Genomic DNA, 20,936 nt, shown 5'->3' on the forward strand with positions numbered 1-20,936 from the left:
CTCTCAATCGGAAGGTCGAGGATTCAATCCTCCGTTCCTGCAGCAACATGTACGATATGTCCTTGAAGACACTTAACCCCAAATTGCTCCTGCTGCTTCATTGGCATTGGAAGATACAGTTCCTTAAAAATGAACATTACAGAACATGTGTTATGTTACTTTACAGCAGTGACGCAGCAGCCATGTCTGTTTTTATGTGAAGTCATTCTGTGGTGTCATCATGTGCTTATTTTACAGTTGAATGAAGACAAAAATAAGACTGTAACACTTGAAAAAAAGAAAAAGAAAAAAGAACATGAAGTCCGAGCCAAAGAGTAATTTTCAAAGCAGTCACATTTATTTGTCTTTTTATACACAGTTGCTAAGCAGCCTGTTGTGCTAGCTTTGATAGGATTTACTATGGGATCTCCACAATGCTTACTAAAAAATAAATACAAGACAGAGTGTTCCACAGCTCAAAAATATACAAAGGTTTGAAATTAATGTAAACTTTTTTGTTTTATACATAAGAAACAATTCGACAAAAAGTTATCGTATTTACAAGTTTGTACAAAAAAAATTACAAAGTGGACACCTACAGTACACAGAGGCGGAGTGACATGCATCTCGTACCACACATGAAATCTTTTATAGTGTCGGGTTTGACGTTTTCAAGAACATGTCAGTCAAGTAAACGGGGAGAGAAAAAACAGCCACTAACACATGTGTTTGTTTTAGCCTTTGGCAGAAGCATCTAGTGGGCTCGTACAGCGTTCCTCGGAGTGTGGGGGAAAAGTCAGACAGCTTGGGTTTAAAATGTTTATAAATATCTCCAGGTACAGCAAGAGACTCGTGAAACTTCACAAACATCACTTCATCAGTGCAAAAAAACAAAAAGAATCGAAAAGAAAAAAGGTTGGAATGAAGGTTCACAGACAAAAGAAACAAACCGATTGAGTACCCTGTTATGTGACGATAGTACGGAGTCTCGTTAAGGCCAAAACTAGGTCCATATCTACAGTGTGCCTACAAGAAAATATGGCTGCAAAGACTCATAATGGTTAACTTCTATCACTGCAATTAAAAAAAAACATGTATACTGTTACTGTGTGTGTGTGTGTTTGTGTGATTGTGTTTTGTGTGTGTGTGTGTGTGTGGGGGGATGCGATTTAAAAATGTCTCTTATGAACAAAAATAAGAATCTGAATAAAATATGTTATAGTTATTATTAATACTACCAGCAATTCATTGCATACTTGTGTTTTAGTTGTAGGTTATCTAAAAGGTGTAAGGGAGCACGTAGAGATCTTCTGTGTTAGTTATAAAAATAAATAGATTTTCAGATTGTGTAACAAAGAAAACATAAACCGTGGCAGTTTTCTTTTCCTTTGTGAAGGGGAGCAGAAAAGTTGAGCCTTCGGTACAAAAGAAAAAGCCCAAATGTTACATCCTTAAAACCCAGAATTTCTAATTTTCATCACCTGCCTCTAAATGTATTCCTACAACTCGAACAAATTAGAAAAATCTCACAAAACACCAAACTTTTTGCCGCGGCTGCTTCTTCACTTATCGTCACTTATCCTTTTTTTTTTGCGCAGAGTAAACATAAGGCATATAAAATCCCCAGAACACTTTCCTGTTGCCTTTTTTCAACAATTCATAAACACACCAAAGTCAGCAAACCAGAAATGACAGATATAACTAGAGCCCGACCCATAGTGGATTTCCTTAGGTCGACACTGATTTCAGAGGCGGTGACTTCACAGATTACTGTAAATATCATCAACTTATGAGCTTACATGAAAAAAGACCTTACAGGTGTTCACTACCCACTGGTGTTCACTGCCCTCTGATTTCACATCAATCTGATCATGCTATTTACTGTTCGGCTGCTTTGCTGCCTGTTCTGCAGACAATGCAACAAGGATCGTAAACCATGGAGTCTTAGCACCCTCTGCTGGACAAACTACACAATGACACTTTTTTCCAAATCAGCTCCTTGTTTTCTTCTTAAATTGAACCTATTAATAAACCCATATACCAATATACCTGTGAAAGTCACATATTAGCTGAAACATCAGTCGGGCTCTAATTATCAAGTCTTTTAAAAAACACATGACCTCCTTGTTCTTTTACATCTCCCCTTTTTCACAACCTCCAACTTTAAAAAAAACAAACACTTTTTTCATCTCCCCTGTTAAACACCTCCTCGCCTTTCTTCTCCCAAGATTGTCAAGTTAGTTATTTCACCTCTAATTATTTGTCTTTATTGCATGAGAATTTGTAAACATGTTGTAATAATCTGTGATTATAATATGCTTTTAGAAAGGACCAGGTAAAATATACAAAAGTCTACACATTAGTTTCTCACACCGTGTGAGTCCTGATGGGAGTTCTCATTATAATCTGGCTTTAAGAAATGTAAATATTGTCTTGTTGCATAGGTATTCACAGAATACAGACAGATCATCTAACATGTTTGCCTTTTTTTTAAACAGGCCACTGATGAAAAATATAGAGGTTTTAAAAATATCTGAAGAGAAATCGGACATTAGACCGTTTAGGATTTGACATTTAAAAGATTTTGAGGGTTTAAACAAGACCTCTTCAGATCCATGTAAACCGGTTTGTTTCTATCACTTCAACTCATCTGGGATATTCTGACACAGGATGTGAGCTACATAACTTTGTTCCCTGTTTTTTTCAATGCTAAGTCGACATGCCGTATAAAAGTGATGGAACATATTTGTGTGTATAAAACTCGTTTGAACACAGGTAAAAAACATTCTTAGTATCCACAAAAAATTCAAAGTTAGAAAAAGTCAGCTACAATAACTACCTCTGTATGGAGTACCAGGAGCACTCTAATAAGAATAAAACTGTAAAATAAACAGGAAATAAAGACAAATCCTAAAATATGAAGTTATCGTTGGTGTTTTCATTCATTTTCACATTTATGTCTTCATTTATTTCAGCTGATATTTGTCTCAGATATTTGTAAAACATATATATATATTTACTTATTTCATGTTTATATAGTTTTTTTTCTATATATTTTAATATTTAAAACTTCTATAATTTATAATTCCATTTCATAAATTGTGTGGATAAAAAACCTCCTCGAGCAGAGATCTACTCAGAGCCAGTTGATTTACGACAGTGCTATTCAATGACAAGCAAAACAATCGGGAAAAATGTAGACTCTAGACTTTAAAGAAAAGGTTAGGGAACTAAAATAAAAACAATATGAAAAACTATTTTAACAACCCAATTTAGTACGATATGCTGAAAGAAATAAGCTTGATGTGTTTATCACTTGAGTGAAAAAACATTCCAGTCATAGTTCTGTGTGATACCAGTCAGCCTTGTGGCCACACTGGTACGGTTGTCTTTTATAATATTGGTGATGTTTTGTCTGTCTCTCTTTTTACCCTGTGTTTTTATTTTGCTTGCTTTTTATATGTTTTCTAATGGACTCCTGAGTCTGATGATGAATCCTCTGAGAAGAGTAAAGTAGGCGAACACATCGAGCCTATTTTTTCATCGTATTATTCCACCCTCCCCAAAGAGCATCTGTTTTTTGTTCGGCTTGAATGAGGACCCACGCAGCGCTCCTAACCTCTGATGTCAACTACTAGATGCATCAAAAAATACATATTTGTAAAAAATATTTATGAAAATTCAATTCAGAAATAATGGAAATCATTAAAATTATCCCAGTTTATCTTTCAGTATAAAATTATTATTTATTTATTTACTATATATATTATTTTACAGATTTATTCTTTTCAAAATACTCCTATGACTCCAAATACTTAAAATCTATTTCTGTCCCGATACACAAATCTCATATATATTAAAAATGGTCCATTTGTTTTATCTGCACTATTAAAACCTTTTCATACTGCTGCTTCTCTCTTGTTTTCTACGTAGAGCCCTGTGATGAGCGGTCGTCGTGAGGACTTCCATCTGAGTTCTCTGTCTCGCCCTCGGAGATCGCCTGCATGGGCGCTGAGAACACTCGGCCTCTCATGCCGTAGCGGCTGCTGTTGGCGGGCGGGGGGATCCGGGAGCGACCCTGCCTGGAAGCTGCAGATGAGAGGAACGACTTCGGGGAGTAGCTCTCAGCGTTGGCTTTGGGGTACGGGCTGCAGACCTGATCAGATCCTGATGGATGCTGCTGTTGTTGTTGAAGGGGGGAGGTGGGGTCTTCAGTCTGTCTTTGTGACTCTGCGGGGGAATCTGCAGGACCTTTGGGAGTGATGGGGCTTCTTAGGATCTCTGTAGCTGACATGCGGTAACTTGAGTCAGAGCGGCTGCCCTTCTTGAGCAGCAGCAGTTTGAACTCCTCGTTGGAGGTGCTGGACTTCTTCACGTTCCTGTAGATGGAGCCGGTGGCTCTCTGCGAGCCTGGGGGGGTCAGAGCGACAGAGGGGGACTGTAAGGAGACCGGGGAGCTCACTGTGCTGCTGGCCGGTGTCGTCCCTGATGCTGCACAGAGACGACTTCGCACTCCTAACTCACTGGAGTCCTTTCTGCCCAACACTTTCCTTTTGGACCTGAACATAAAGGGAAAGAGTCACAGGTGAATATGGTATCTTTAAAACCTGGGCACCCCCTCCCCCCATCACATTAACTGTACTTTATGTCATTTTAATTAAACACAGGAGTTGTCTTTAACAGTTAAAACAGTGAGATTGAAATCAACACCATATCTGAGTTGCACCATATAAGACAAACCCCGGATAAAAGCAATGGTTGACCATCAACTCCTGCCATAAAATTACAGTTCTTTCCAATTGAGTGTGGCAGCTTTAAAATATGGCAATTTAAAGAGTGTTTCTAGTTATAAAAAGTAACCTGACAAGGAAGAATCTATCTCTGTTTGAAACTTTGATTATTGGAATAACAATCGTAGTCCATCATTGACAAAGATGATCACTTTTTTTTTTTAAAATTTAAGATTTTTATTTTTGAACTTTTTGTGCCTTTAATGGAGAGATAGGACAGTGGATAGAGTCATAAATCAGGGGGAGAGAGAGAGAGTAAGGAATGACATGCGGGAAAGGAGCCAAGGCTGGATTTGAACCTGGGCCGTCCGCCCAGGAAGGATCATTACCGGTTTTGAGATCCCCGCACCCGAGGCCGCGAGGCCCCTCGGTGCTGGCGGCGGATATGTAAGGAAAACATTTGTCTAGACCACAGCCTCCATACATGGGGCGCGCACTAACCACTGCACCACTGTGCCACAAGCGCCCCAAAGATGATCACTTTTGATGGAGGTACTTTGATCTGGCACACAATTTTTATGTGGAAGAAATCTGGGGCGGCTGTGGCTCAGCGGTATAGTCAGTCTTCTCTCAACCAGAAGGTTGAGGGTTTGATCCCCGGCTCCTGGAGCCACATGTCTGATGTGTGCTTGAGTAAGACACTTAACCCTAAATTGCTCCAAATTGTGTGTGAATGTGTAGGTGACACATGCAGTGTGAAAGCCAGAAGAAGACTCGAGAAGCGCTTTACAAGTTCAAGTCCATTTACTGAGAAACTCCAAAAAGGTTTTAGCCTACTAGTCATGTACACACACATAAATGAAAAAAAGGTTAAAGATGTTTACCTGTGAATCATAGCAAACAGATCCTCTGTGGTCCTGGTTTTGGTGGGTGACAGAAACACGCTGTCGTCCTCTGGTCTGGACTCATCGCTCGGAGGAGACGCCGCGTTATCACTGAGTGAAGAGTCTGTTCACACAAATCAGATTACATTAACGTGGGTCCATTAACCATTTAGGGGTCACAAATATTTTTAACAAGTGAGTTTCCGGAGACCAATAACTGTGATGTGGTGAGGATCAGAAAATAGAAATGACTCTGTTTGAGGATGAAGGACAAGTAAGTTATACAAAAAAAACGTTTATGGGTCAATGGCAGCATATCATGAGGAAAAGGCCATTTTAAGCAAGAAGGTAAAAAAAGAGGATTTACTTCCAGTTGCTGAGAGAAAGAGGTAGTGAGTGAAACCCAAAAAGAGAAGGTGAGTGTTCTGAAAGTTGTGACACCCTACCTTTACTGTGTTCATCTGGCTCTGCAGCAGACTCCTCCCTCTCGTCCTGTGAGACACCGTCTGCTGAAACACCCGAGGACTCAAAATCCAGCTCCGTGCTGATGCTGTCATCAATGATCGAGCTCTCCTGCGGTGTCTCTGATTGGCCGTCAATCTCAGGCACTTTATCCAGACTGTTATTTAAACTGTGATGCACAGGAAGAGCAAGACCTGGGTTTATCTGACACACTTCTTCTTCTTCTTCTTGTTCTTCTTGTTCTTCTTCTTCTTCTTCTTCTTCTTCTTCTTCTTCTTCTTCAGTCCTTTGCAACATGTTAAGTAGCATTTCTTCAGGCTCTCTGCTCGTCTCTCCTTCATGAGCGCTGGTCCTCTCGTCAGCCGGGGGCTCGAGTGCTGTCTGACTTTCTAATGGAGCCTCGCTGTCCTTCCTCGTCTCGCTCTGACAGCCTGCTGCTCCATTTACGAGCTCTTCATTTGAGGTAAACACAGATTCCCATGAGCCCTTGGATGGTGTGTGATGGAGATGGTTTAGCAGAGGACTCTTGGGCTCTGCGGGTTTGCTACATGAAAGTGAGTTAAGGGTAGGACATTTGAGTCTGGTTTTGTCCTCGAGTCCTCCTTCATGCTCCCTGTTGATGGATCGGAGCTGCACTGAGTTCAGCACTGAGGGTGTGATGGACATAGAGAGAGTGTTGTACACCTCAGAGATCTGCGGTGCCGCAGGTTTGTCAGCTCTTTGTTTGTGTTGGTGAAGGATTTGAACCTGATGGTTTCCTACACTTTGAAGGGCACTTAAATCGAGGTGGGAGGGGGGGATTACGGGGAGCTCCAGGTCTCTTTTGGAGGCCTTCGACTGCAGCGACAGGGTGGACAGAGACGACTTCCTCTCGGGGACTTTGGGCTTCCTCTTCCCGCTGGACGGCGAGAGCGGCCCGGGGAAGAAAGCGGAGGGGAACGAGGAGGTCGGGGTCTCCGACTGACTCGAGTACCCGCTGGACGGGCTGGCCAGGCCCGCCAGCTTCTCCGGAGACGTCAGCTTGAAGTCGCCCTCCGCCGACGGGAGTGACGGGGTGGTGGCCCGCGAACCGGACTGGGACGTCTGAGACCCGGAGCTCTCCTGCGACTTGATGCACTCGATGACGGTCGTGCCCGTCGCCGTGCTGGAGTTAGATAAAGATCTGTACGGATCGCTGGATTTCAAATCATTCAGAAGCCACAGATCTGCATAGTCCGACTGCACCACCCCTTCATCTTTGAAGGAATGTGCATCTGTGGAGCTGAACACGCCTAAGTCTGGAAGATCCGACGAGTCCTCGACCCCCCAGATCACGAGCGGCTCTCTGACAAGGGACGAGTTTCCTAGACGACCAGGAGAGCCAGACAGAAGCAGCTGCAGGTTCCTCTCCCTCGACGACGGAGGAGGCTGCTGCCCGCATGAAATCTTTGGTTCTTTCTTGACGGGGATGTTCCCCTCACTGCATATTTTCCTCAAGGACGAGCTCCTCTTGGGCGGACACGGCTTCACCTTCGGTCTGCGCAGAGAGAGGCAGCGTCTGCTCAGAGTCATGTCCGACAGGCTGCAGTCGGAGGCGGGGGCTGCATAGTTGTACGTGAAGCTTCTGCTGCCTTTCAGGCCGCAGTCAAAGTGCATGGAGGTAAAGTAGCCCTCGGTGTCGACCGAGTAGTGCGACACGGTGTCCGCCTTCTCCGATGGCGGCTTGTCCGAGAAGCTGCTCTCGCAGGTGGCCATGCTGGTGTAGCTCGGACATCCCAGGCTGCTCTCCGCCTCCCTGCTCGGCTCGGGGCTGAAGCCCGGCGGGTGCGGTGCCTCCGAGTAACTCCACTCCCCCTCGACGGGCGTGGCGCTCCCCCCTGCTTCCTCTAAGATGTCCATAGCTGTTGAGGAGAAGGAGCCGACCCGGTGAGTCCGCAGACCCGGGTAGTGGTGGTCCAGCATGAAGCCGGTGTGGTCGTCGTGGCCGTGGATGGCGGTGTTAAGTGAGAGCTCGGAGTCACAGTGGGAGGAGCCTGTTAAAGGCGGGGAGGCAGCGGGGGGGATCGTCTCTGAGGTCTGTGACGGGCAGGTGGAGCTGCTGCCACTCCAGTTCCCGCTTGAGGACTGGTGGTCGTCCTTGTGGTCCATCGGTCCTCCCAGCATCACCCCGGCGGCGGACACGGAGTGAACGGGGCTGCTGAAGGTGTCCGAGCTGGAGGAGATCTCGCAGCTGCCCATGTCGGCCTTCCTGGGCAACTGGGACCGGGTCCTCTCCATCCAGCTGCGCTCCGGACTCTCCGACAGCTGCTTGTACTTCAGACCCAACGTGTGTTCAGACACGGCCTGGTCGTCCGTACTCTCCTCTTCATCTTTGAGAATCAGCTCGCTGCATCCCGGCAGGAAGTCCTCAGCGTCAAACGGAGAGAGCTCCTCATCATCATCAGTGTCTCGATGCCCGTTGTTTATAACTCTGTTCCCGTCTCTCGGTAGACTCCTGGAGCGCAGGTGGGCGCCCAGAGAGGTGGTGAACATGGCGTCGGTGCTGTCGGGCAGGCAGGAGATGTTTCCTGCAGAGTGAGACAGGGACAGAGACACTCCCTGTCCTCGCTGGGCCCTGATCCTCCTGCGAGACGGCGCTCCAGAGATCAGGAAGTCTTCGGTCTGACAGCCGGAGTCTCTGGTGCTGAGATGACTGGACAGCTCCTCGTTGGAGGGAGTGATGTCGGCACTTGTGTGGACAATCACCGTGCGCTCTCTGGAACCAGGAGAGTCATCAGAGTCTGAGAGGAGAAAAGAAAACATGAGGGCCGTAAACTCAGAAACAAGTTTGCCTCTTGTTCCGTCTTTCTACTTTTGACAAACCAGGGACGGGAAGCAAGATTTTTAAAGTTTCAAATGGATTACAACTCAAACGAGTTAATGTACAATGCCTCCTCCGTACAGGTGAAGAGCGAGTCCACAACAATGAGCTAAGAAGAGATTTGAATTGTTGTCAGCACTAACCAATTTGTGAAGTATGATTAATGTGAAATAAATGTTGTTTGTGTCTATCATTGGCACGTTCTTCTCTGTTAACATGGATAAACTGGTATTTTTTATACAGCTGTACAATAATGGGGACAATAAGGTGCATCACATTTCATCCCATTGCAATCCATCAGATCTCACTGCTGGATGACTCTGTTCATGTGCGGTGCATGCAGGTAGGAAGGTGTGTGGGTCAACGTGCCTGTAAGCCATCCAATCACTTCATTTGATTTCTTACACTCCCCTGACAGATACAGGTCCTGGACATTTGATTTTAACTCCTTTAACTGTCCTTTTTTTTTTTTTTTTACTCTCTGACATTAATTCAAAGCTCCCCAAGGCCAAGGCTGGCCACGAAGAACAGCAGCCAAATCATTACATTAAAGAAGTGGACGCCTTCATCTCTGCCTGCTGGACGATAAAAGTGATGATTAAAATATAAAACTAGCTGTTTTTTCTGATCAGCAACTAGTTTAACCAAACTTCTGTGCAGCTCTGAGGAGTATCAAGGTGCTGTTCATGAATCTTTGCACTGGTCCATCATTCTTCATTTCATTCCCTCTTTCTCTCTCCTCTGAGTTCCTATCATCTTGCTACTCTCATCGGGCTAATAAAAGCATGAAATGCCCCAAAATATCTTTAAAGCAGAACAAACTTACACTAAAAATATTCCTCCTTTCATCAGTGATGTCTTTTATATATTCCTGTTGACATGTTCCCTTCTGTAGTATACTGATGAGTGAGTTTTGAACACACAATTCACTCACTTGTGTCCCATTACTGCACAAAAAAATGAATCACCATAAAAAGGGATTTAGCACTAAACCTTGAAAGTCATAGTTGAGGATAAGTTACATACCTAAGTCTTGCTGCACCTGTCTGGGAACTCCAGCGACCGTCCTCCGTCTCCTCAGCTTCCTTCTCCTCTGCAGCACCGACTGCGAGTGGACGAGTGAGCAGCGCACACTAGCGTCTCTGTCAAAGCCAACTCCTGAAACACAGAGAGAGAGGGGGACATGTGAGGGATCTTTGTTTTAGAGGGAAACGGCAGCAAAATCCTTCTTCAACTCTCACACTGTCTCATACCAAAAAACACACAGCTGTACTACACCAGATATTTGAAAAAGGAAATCCCAGTGAGGGGAGGACAGAGAGTTATACAAACTGGGATTAAAAAGAGTTAATACTGGAGTTTGAACATCTAAGCTGTCAGATTATGAAAGACTCAAATTTAAAAAGGTTCATATTATTAAGACCTGCAAAAAAACAAACAAAGTGGGCATGCTAATGGTTTAAAAACCAAATAAAAATCCTCATTTCCTCCTCTGTTTTGTTTGTTTCCTGCTTGCTTTCCTGTCCCTCCCTCCCCTCTCGATACATAATGACTATCATGTGAGAGCAGATCAGGTCCTTTCAGCACCATAGCAATCCCTGGACTTTGCTTACAAATGTACATTTTTCCCCCCTGAAACTGTCTCAGACTCAGCCGGTGTTTGGCGTAAAACTCCTCCTTTAAGAGTCAGGCAGGAGGAGTAAATAACATCATGTCGGCCTTTTCAACAGTTTGGACAAGAAGTAATTAGCATTCGAGTCGCATCGCCTCGTCTCAGGATCACATGCACAAAGCGCTGAAGCATGAAAAAGAAAGTTAACAGGGCACAATGAATGACTTGCATATTGAGGGTGATTCCCTTTGGCAACATTGAAGCCTTTGATGGTTATGAACGTCTATAATTAACTGCAAGAGTTTCACATTTTCTCACAAATACTATTTTTTAATAAAGACACCAGTGTGTCCAATTTAAAGACACATTTTGACTCGTTTCAACAGCAGTAAGTCTTTACAGAATAGCTTAAAATCTGTGAAAATAGATTCTCAAAGCTTTTTCACTGAATAATATATGGCTTCATTTAGCTTAGCTTAGCATTAAGACTGGAAACAGGGCTAAACAGCTAACCTGGCTGTGTCGGGTGTTAAACAATATACATCTGACTAAAATGTTTAAACTAATTTGATGAAAAAGTCACAAAGAGGTGGTTCATAGGGAACAGCTTTAGTTCCCTGGCATCTTAAAGGCTTTATATGCGATTTTTTGATCCAGCAGATGTCGCCCTTGAGCACCAGCATGAAACCAAAACAACTTGCGCTGCATTGTTGTGTTAGCATGCTAATGCTAGCGATCTTTATTATGCTCGTATCTTCACACTGCATGTAAATTTACCTGAAATGAGCGTGATCTAGAAACACAGTTAAGCAGTGAGTACAGTATGTTATTCTTCTTTTCTCTAGTCCATCAATTAAACAACTTTTATACATGAGGGGAGGAGTCAGCCGGCTGTCCTGGCGATGTAAACAAAGTGAAGATAGGACTCTGAAAACATCACAGACAGTGGGACTCGAGTGTTACACCCATTGTAGACAGTCATGACTCACAGAGTTATTTTCAGAGGATATACTTGATTTATATTATATTTAAGTGTGAAAAATCACATATTAAGCCTTTAAAGATCCCTCGTTATCCTCATGTTCACTTTTCATGTTTTCAATCTGTGAAACCTATAGAGCAGCTAAACAAAACTCCTTATTTATGTCATACTGGCGTCATCTAAACAAAAAGTCATTTCAGCCTCTGCCTGAAACGGTTCATTTTAGCTGCTGTCTCTTTAAGGCTCCACTCCCCACATGCTTACTTTCTTCTGATTGGCCAGCTCTCAGAAAGCCTTCAGAACACTGCAGGGCTGCCAGGGGAGTGCTGCTCTTCAGGGCTTCAGTTTTTACCTTTTGGAATGAGCTAGGCTAGCTATTTTGTCACTAAGCTAAGCTAAGCTAAGCTGAGAGACATAATTTCTTAATTATTTTTGAGCCATAAAATAAATATTTCCCATGATGTCAAACTTTTCCTGTTAGCTGAGTTAACAGAGTGACACTCTCTCCTCTTCTAAACGCCCTGTGACTAACCAACAGAATTAAGACTTAAAACATGATGTTTTTAATTACCGGTCACATTAATGGGGATGACGCATGAGTTGATGACTTGTGAGCTGCTTTTCATTCTCTCCTCGGGGGTGGGCAGTGGCAGCGCTTTAGACCAGTTAGTCTGCTTGTCCAGGGTGGAGGGGATGTTAGGGATGGGGAACTTAGACCGGTGACCTAGAGCCACCCCGTCAGTGTCGGGGTCAGGGGGCGCAGCCTGCAACAGATGGATATTTGCATGGTTAGGGTGGTTAAGGTTAGCCGGCATTACATGGGGAGAAAAAAATGGTGCGTCAAGAGTTAGAAATGATCAAACTCAAGCTCGAGGAAGTGGAGGATTTAAGGCAGGGGATTACACTGGTATTGTCAAAGTGTTTATCTGAGTGTAGAGATTAGAGACTTATTAAAGGGCAGCAAAGACTTCTTACTGCCAGAGCAAGAGGCAAATCAATACACATCCACTTCCCGGGAGCTGAGTATCCAACAAAGAGGTTGAAATAAAGAGCATGCTTTAGAGAAAAAAACACTGGGAGAATCTACTCATGCACAAAAAATGAAGGCTTGTAAAAGCAGGAAGTAATGTCAGATGGAATAAAAAGTTTCTATTTCTGAACCTGAGTTTGTTTCCAAGCCTGGTAATAAGAAGTTTGGTCTACACTACACGGCACATGTCAACATAAATACTAACCCTGCTTCATTCAACCACCTCTGCACAGCACAGAAATGTGACACACGCTGTAAACAGTCATTTCCAGTCACTGCACGCCGGTTTGGGAAACTCTCCCCCTCATGCTTCCAAGTACCCGTGGCACTCAAAGTGACTCTCCTGCATAATAACGAGTCCAACGGAAATATTTGAGAGGAAATACTTCACGGCAGCATTCCTGCGTCCGAACGAACGGCAGCTTCTGAATCAATCAGAGCTCAGTTCTCCTCCTCTCTGAATCCTTACACGGCTCCTTTTACTTCCACCGGACGCCTCAGACTTTAAAAACAGCAGCTCCCCCTGTCTCCAACAGCTCCGTGTTTAATGAATTTTTGAGTCTCTTACCTTGAGATTCCTACAGAGAGACACATGTGAAACCGGGAAGGATTCTCAGGCTGAACTGCTTCCCACCTCCCACCCACCCACCCCCCCATTTAAAAACCAGAGCTTTTGTCCTCTCTGTTCCCCAGCAGACCAATGAGTCCCACACACAAAACCCCCCGGGCCACAAAAGAAACTGGTTTCCTGGGAAACTTCTCCCAACTGGTGGAGGAAAAGAAGAAATCAAAAAAGGGAGAGCAGCTGATTTGTTTGGGCGGACTGGGAGGCAAGTTGTAGAGTTAGGATGAGAGACACGAGAGATGAGCTGACAGTAAAAAAAAAAAAAGGAGAGGCGGGAGGAGTGTTTGGTGTTTGTCCGCGGGGCTTTTTTTTTTTTTTTTTTCTTTTTTTTCGCAGCGGGCATGGAGATATATTTGGTGAGAAAACAGAGAAACATGAGGCTGTCAGCTCTTTCTGGGGATGGGTGCAGCGAGGAAACCGCAGCACAGAGGAATCATGGGTAATCACAGACGCAAGCTCTCAAAAGCGGACCCTATCATTAGTGAAATCCTGGCTGCTGTGAGGCTCTGACAGCCCACACACACACACACACACACACACACACACACACACACACACACACACACACACACACACACACACACACACACACACACACACACACACACACACACACACACACACACACACACACACACACACACACACACACACACACACACAACCACATTCCATAAATACTGCACGCTAGGCTCGACCCTGCACGTCAACTCTGATGAGGAATATGAAGGAAGCATCACTCAGGACACATTTATAAAGGGCTGTCTTCTTGTCAAACGTCATCCTGACTGGTCGGATCAGGATGCTACCATGCATGCACAAAGAGATTCAACATGTTAATCAGAAGAAGTCAAACAGGTACGGAGGTGTGAAGTGAGTCAGAAGGAGCACACAGGAGTCAGGCGGGGAAGGTGGGGAGGGAGGGAACTCTACCTTTCTGCTCCAGGGAGAGAAGCGGCAACATTCGGTGGGGGAGGAGGAGCGGGTGGATTCAAACTAAAAATACAGAACATAAAAACAAAAACAAAACAACAAATGACAGAAATGAACATGGAGGGTTTTGAGCTTAAACACGTGAAAAAAAAGACAATGAGGCATGGTGGTGAGGAGGGATGTGTGGACTGTAAGAGACAAAACATAAAACTACGTTCAGGGTCTTAAACAGATGACATGAAACACATCACTGACACGTTTACCTGGGCTTGTGCTAACTGAGTAGCTGCATCCCTACAAAGTCTCTCTGGCTGCTTGGAGGGACAAAAAGGTGCATTTTACCTCGACAGTATATAAAGTTTCCTTTCTATCACATCAAATTAAAATACAAAGAAAACATGAAAAATGCTAACCATGACATTTAAGAGGAAACTTCAAAGATCTTTGTCAAATATGAATTCTTATGTTCCACTTTAAAATCCAAGAGATAAAAGCTTTAAATAATTAGACATTAAAAAGAAGACTTCATGTTACAAAATTAAAAGGTTAATTAAAATGTTTTAACTTGAATGTTCCTGAAAGTCAGATTATTTTGTCCAGACTGAGTTTACTGTTAGTGGTCTCACCGTCGTCAGATTGATGCCCCTCTTCTCTTGCCTCTGGACGACGTGGGGGGAGGGGCTCATGGGCATCGGGGGCAACGCTGAGATGGAGATGGTGACTCTCCGCTCCCTGCTGCCTGATGATCTCCTCCGAGGATCTGCAACGATAAACAAAATGAACTGACTATAAAAACACAGAAGATGTCTGTTTGTAGACTCCTAACATACCGCATTATAATAAACTTTATTTATATAGCACTTTTCAAAACAGGGTTACAAAGTGCTTTACAAAAAAATTAAATAGAGAAATGTGAGGAGGACAATACAGGAGTTTCACAGATTAAACAAATTAGAACAATTTAAAAGCAGCAAGAAATCAAAGAAGAAAGAGGAAAAGTCAATATAAAAACACCAAAAAGATAGAAGGAATGAAAGAAGCAGATTGAAAACATAAAAAAAAAAAAAAGATCAAGGAGATAAGAGATTTAAGATACTGCCCTTGTAAGCAGTGTGAAGATTACGTAGATGATGTAGCTGTGAAAATTTAATCCTTTATTTAAAAAAATAAAAGATGACGGACTAAATCAACAGAAAGTTCAAAGGCAAAACCTCAGCACAGAAGCCAACGTCAAATGGTCTTATATAAGACTTCAATTTGTGTTCCATGTGGGTAAACTCTGGAGGTACATTGTTTTATAAGTTTTTTATAGTTTCTAATTTCTAGTCAAAAATATCTCTCTACACTTATATCAGCCACATTCACCTGACAAGTAAAACCATTCCTTTAATGCACAGAGTAAGGCCTGAATTACTTATAAGTTATAACATCTGACAATCCAGTAAGCAACATTTACTTGTTAAGGGTCAGAGTGTTGAATTAAGATGTAATCCCTACATAAGGTTCATTCATCTCAATTGAAGACACTCAACAGGTCACATTTACTCTCTGCATTTGCAGAGACACTCTTCAAAAATCATTACCTTTGAGAAATCCCAACTTGTTACGGTGTAACACAGACAGTGAGACTGTGGAAATGCGTTTTATTACATGAAAGTATTTATTTTCAATAAAATGATGATGATGATGATGAGTGTTTCGCTCTGATCAAAACATGAATTGAAGATTTTCCAGGGTGTCTCTGCGGTATCACTTTTACTTTATTATTATATGATGTTCATTCACACTTTTGTCCTCAATCAGTAAGAAACCGCATCAAGTTATTTAATACACTTGGACATGTATTCTTATTTTATCTTTTCATCTCTTAAAACAAATACGATATAAACTCCTTTGTTGCACATCTCAATAAAACACTGAATGAATCTGAAAAATGTGTGTTTGACTGCAGCTGTGTTTGAATTCTTCGTTGTTTTCTGTGAGTGTGCACATTCCTGTAAAAGCAACATTTCAGGTTATGTAATCCAAGTGATCAAAAAACGCTTTAATGACCAACATGCATTTACACAATGTGTCCACTAGAGGGCAGAACAACACAGGAATAAGATGGTTCTACTAACAACCAGCAGGCAGGATGTTGCCAGTTGAGACATTTTAAATAAAGTAAGAAACACAACAAGATAAAATGTAGTTATTCTCTGACCTGTCAAAATAAAACACATTGGTTATGATTTAACTTTGCTTCTGTGTTGTGGTCACACACAAACTCAGTGGGTGTCACTCTTCCTCTCACCTCTGTGCAGGGCCCACGGGCTGAAGTTGGCCTGCCTGTGGAGCTCTTCCACACATACTGGCCGGGTGGAGAAGTTGAAAACATTCCTCTGCTGGTGCCAAGGAGCCTGATAATGTGCTGTCAGCTTACTCTCCACATCCAGGTTAGATACGGCTGTCAGACAGAGACACACACAGAGTCAGTCACAGCTCAATGGTTTGGAATCAAACCAACATCCAAACACTTATAAAAGAACCACACAACAACCATCTTTTTACAGTCAGATTTAATCCTACTCAGACATCCGTATTAAGGCTTTAACCTTGTTACAGTTTTATTGACTCAATTATCTTCTATTAGGCTGACTGAAAGACAAACTCCCATTTTCATTAAAGTCTAAAAATAAGCAATCATGACTTTTTTTTTTGACATAAACAATTGATCCATAGAGCTGGACCACTATCTTTAGGCCCTACTACTCTTTGTCAAATGTATATGAAGGCACATGTCACACGAATGCCTGCAGAGAGATTCTTGGTTTGCCAACAAATGTGATGGAAAATGGAGGGGCAGTCTGCAGAGATCTGGTACGGGGACTCTTAAATTTCCACTCTGGCATTTTTGTGGAGACACGCTGGTTAAGATCATTAAGGTGAAATCCAGAGTCTCAGACAAATGGAACTAATGAGCTTTCCATTACAGAGACAACGTGGTGCCATGAGGGCAGAGGAGGGGTAGAAAAAGTCTTTGGCTGCAGCCTGAGAAAGAAAACGCTGAAAAGAAAAGTAACAATCAGAGCCAACGATGGCGGCACAATAGCCTGTTTGCTAATGCTATTACCTGCAGCCAAACAATAGGTTCTATTGCAACCTGAGCTCTGACTTTCATCCTCTAAACACTGACCAGGATCTGAATTAATCCCACTGCTGCCCCCCCCCCCCCCACACCTGCTCAGGTTTCACAGAGGGAGCTCTCCTCATGTTACACACAACACATGGAGATGCCGAATGAGGGGAAAGTTGAGTCTGAAAGGAGCTGTGTGCTTAGAATTGATCAATGAAATACATCCCCCCCCCCCATAAAGCCCTCATAAACAGTTACTTAAAGTTTAAGATTCTAATCTTTGTTGAAGTTGTGGAAGACACTGAAACAGTGAAGCGTCTTCCTGAGCAGCATCGTGCAAATAGATCAGAACAGTAAGGTCATAGGATGTATATAAGAAATGGACGTAGCCTCCAGGCCTCTGAAGTTTCTCTCTCTCTCTCTCTCATCCTCTATCCCCTCTCAACCCATCACAGTTTCAGCAGATGGCTGTTTGTCATGAGTCTGGTTGTGCTCGAGGTTTCTGCCTCTTTAAAGAAGTTTTTCCTTTCCACTGTACTTTTCTTAATGTTGCTTAATGCTCATGCTGGATTAATGTTGGGTTTTATAAACAATATAACAAAGAAGTCTAGACCTGCTCTTTTTGTTAAGTGTCTTGAGATAACATTATGAATCGGCACTATAGAAATAAAGATTGATTGATGGAAGTGAAGTCTAAGGTCCTACAGGGGGCGACTCCACTGGGTGCAAAAAGAAGTCTCACTTGATGTACTAGATTAGTAAACATTTTTCTAATAATTTTTATGGTTTAAATAATTTTTTTTAAAGTCTTCCAGCTTGATGGTTATTTTATAAATAATGGTCCTAATAATAGTAAAATAGACAATAAAGTGAGAGCTTCTTATGACATGTCTGACCTGAAAGACAGGGTTTTACTCTTCACTTTTGGGTCGTATATTTTTGAAGATGTTATTTGCTATCTCAAATTAGCATCCAAATTATTACCACACATAACCTGCAAGAGATGCAGCTATGACTATCATTTTTGGGCTCAAGATAAGGGCAGTCCAAATTCAGACACACAGGGTTGCCGACATGTTGGGCCCCCTTACTCTTACACACAAAGGATGACGAGGACTAAGTCACTGCCTACAGCTGCACACATTTATCAGAACAAATCTGAACCCACTACTAACAGCAGACAAAAAGAGTCAGCCAGCCACTGATGTGAGAAAACATGTTACACACCTCTGCAGGTGACTCCGTCCATGTGGATCAACATGAGTCTGAGACAAACACATCTGTCAGTCCTCTCCTACTTTGTGGACGTTTCTGGGCTTGTCCTTGACCTGAAAGCTTTTCTGAAATAAACTGTCTGACCCTGATGTCTGCCTGCAGTAGAGCAGCAGCTGCAGCTGAGCGTGCTCCACGTCTGCCCAGACAGGAGCTAACTTTAGTCTGCTTCACTCAAAAAAGACACTCAGCCTGCTGCAAATCAAACTGTTCCGCAAAGGAAGTTTTCTTCTAGCTGCTCGACAGTTTTGGTACTCTCTGTGATACAATGCATGCAATCCCCAGAAGAGGAGATTTATTTAGCTGTCACTCAGAGACAAGTTCATGCTTTCCATAAATCACCCCCAGAGGGATCTGAAAGCCCTCCGAGGTGACCCACATGACCTGAAAACAAACACTGTGCTCCGTCTCTGTCTCAGGTGGAGAAGCCAGAAAGGAACTTATCAGAGTAGAGTAGTAGATTTATGTAGAGAAGACATTCTAGCTTTTTTAGTCATAAAAAACTTTTTTTAATGCCGTGTTCATATTGCTTAAGCATATACATTGTCATGTTTTTGCTCATTTTAATGTTTTAATGTTCATAAACTGTAACTCACAGTAGAGAGAAAGGATTAGTTTCACTTTTTGAAAATTACCCAAATTTGACTTCTTTACTTTAAAGCGTCGCCTTAGTCTCTATAAAACAAATCAAGTGGAGCACCTGACCTGACACAAAGGTTTCTACCTTATATAGAGGTAACCGTCTATCACCCTGTGAGAGTTTTTTTTGGAGCCACAATTTACAATATTTCGACGACAGGGTGGCGCTGATGAGGAGGGAGGAGTCAGCATTGGTAAAAGTAAGGCTTAAGGTTTATTTATTTGTCTGGCTTATTGGCTGGATAACAAGCTAAGTGAACCAGCCAGGAATGTTGAGCAAAGACACAGATAACATGTCAGCTAATTAGTGCTATAAACCACACAGCATGACATTTGAAAGCTGCTATCTACATGACAATTCTCAAAAAGGCACCAACAACAACAGCAGCAGAGCCCAAATGTCCAGCTCAGTGACTGAACTAGCCAAGGTGACCCGAGCAGAAGAACAAGCAACTCTCGTTTCACACCTCAATTGGCCCCACATTTAAAAAAAAAATCTTAAGTATCATTCAAGTTTAAATATGAGTTGTATTAAAATCTATCACCCTTGCATTTATAACAAATAAGAGAGTTGATCTATACAGAAACGAAAACAGTTTTTGTACCAGGCTGTAAAAATGTTTATTTAGAAATGTAATATGAATCTCTATGGGGACTGACTCACTTTTGAAGCCAGACTCAAGTGGTCATTCGAGGAACTGCAGTTTGTTTGCACTTTGTACTTGTGGACGACAAAGATAGCCTTGCTTTGATTACATCTTAAAAATATCCCTGCCAACATCTCAGATACTCGCCGTTAAAGCATTAAACTTCACAGAGAACACACTTTTTAAATATATCAAGATACACAAACAAGATCAAATGTGATATAAGAGGTACTGGTAGGTGTATTTTTGAACTTTAAAAAGAGCTCAGCTAGCTGTCCACCTCTTGCATAATATGTAATAAGTAGTATCACTAATCTAATTGATTTATTTACAAGAATCAGAGAGTAACTGTAGTTCCCAAACTACTCCTTTACTCAGTGATCGTAACTCAAAGCGTCTGACTCAGCCCATGATTCTTTTTAATTTGGGTGTTTCCTTGAATGTGTAACACTTTTTTTTATGTGTGCAGCAGTAAAACCTTACAACACAAAGCCACAGTATTTCAATCCTGAAGCAGCTCAGCACATTGTGATGCATGTCTGCTATGATCTGTGGTGAGATAATTGAGTAAGCATGTTGTGTCACTGTTTGTCCCGCTCTCCCTCCCTGCTGTGATCTGAACTGATGGCCCCCGCACTGACACCCAGGAAACTGAAAACCCAGCTGACAACAATAACAACAACAACAACAGCGCGGAAACACACTCCCAGCGCCGCCCCGGCTCCAAACACATCAGCACTCGCTTTCACAATGTTCAGTGGAATCTGAGACTTTTGGTTGAGTGAGGATGAACGTGAACAGACAAAGCATGAGGGGCTTTAAAGAAGTCAGAGATCCACATGTGGTCACCTGTCACCTTAAATAAAACACATCAAACTTCAGTCATCACTCTGACCTCACAGCAGATTTCTCTTTCTGTCACATCCAGGACAAGAGTGCGTCAACACGCTGACCACACGACCTCAGGTGTGAACAAAAACAAGACTTTTACACTTTGCTTGATTTCCTTTTTCTGAGATTTTAAATTTGCAAAGCTTGTCTAAAGTATCAGACAAAGAATGTTGTCAGCTGAATTGGATTTGGCTGATCAAAACAAAGAATTAGCTACTGGTTGCTTTTTTTTTTTTTTTTTTTTTTTTAGTTTGGTCGCACCCCAAATCCCTTCATCAGTCTACTTGAGCTTGAGG

The 20,936-nt window shown here is 42.6% G+C and overlaps 1 protein-coding gene across 2 annotated transcripts in view; it reads right to left on the reverse strand.

Moving 5' to 3' along the window:
- Positions 1-315: 315 nt before the first annotated feature.
- nhsa (Nance-Horan syndrome a (congenital cataracts and dental anomalies)) overlaps positions 316-20,936 on the reverse strand; it is a 78,354-nt gene continuing 57,733 nt past the window's right edge. The window contains exons 2-9 of one of the 2 annotated variants that reach the window (XM_020631507.3): positions 16,370-16,522; positions 14,703-14,836; positions 14,077-14,139; positions 12,060-12,252; positions 9,921-10,052; positions 6,040-8,814; positions 5,594-5,717; positions 316-4,538 (exon numbers count right to left, since the gene is read on the reverse strand). In XM_020631507.3, the coding sequence (XP_020487163.1) occupies positions 3,905-4,538; positions 5,594-5,717; positions 6,040-8,814; positions 9,921-10,052; positions 12,060-12,252; positions 14,077-14,139; positions 14,703-14,836; positions 16,370-16,522 (4,208 nt within the window). In that variant the 3' untranslated portion in view covers positions 316-3,904. Of the gene's footprint in view, positions 4,539-5,593; positions 5,718-6,039; positions 8,815-9,920; positions 10,053-12,059; positions 12,253-12,723; positions 13,080-14,076; positions 14,140-14,702; positions 14,837-16,369; positions 16,523-20,936 lie in introns of those variants that run through there. The other variant, XM_065956153.1, reaches the window with a different exon arrangement.

Source organism: Labrus bergylta, chromosome 6 (assembly GCF_963930695.1).
Source record: "Labrus bergylta chromosome 6, fLabBer1.1, whole genome shotgun sequence".
Classification (NCBI taxonomy): Eukaryota; Metazoa; Chordata; class Actinopteri; order Labriformes; family Labridae; genus Labrus; species Labrus bergylta.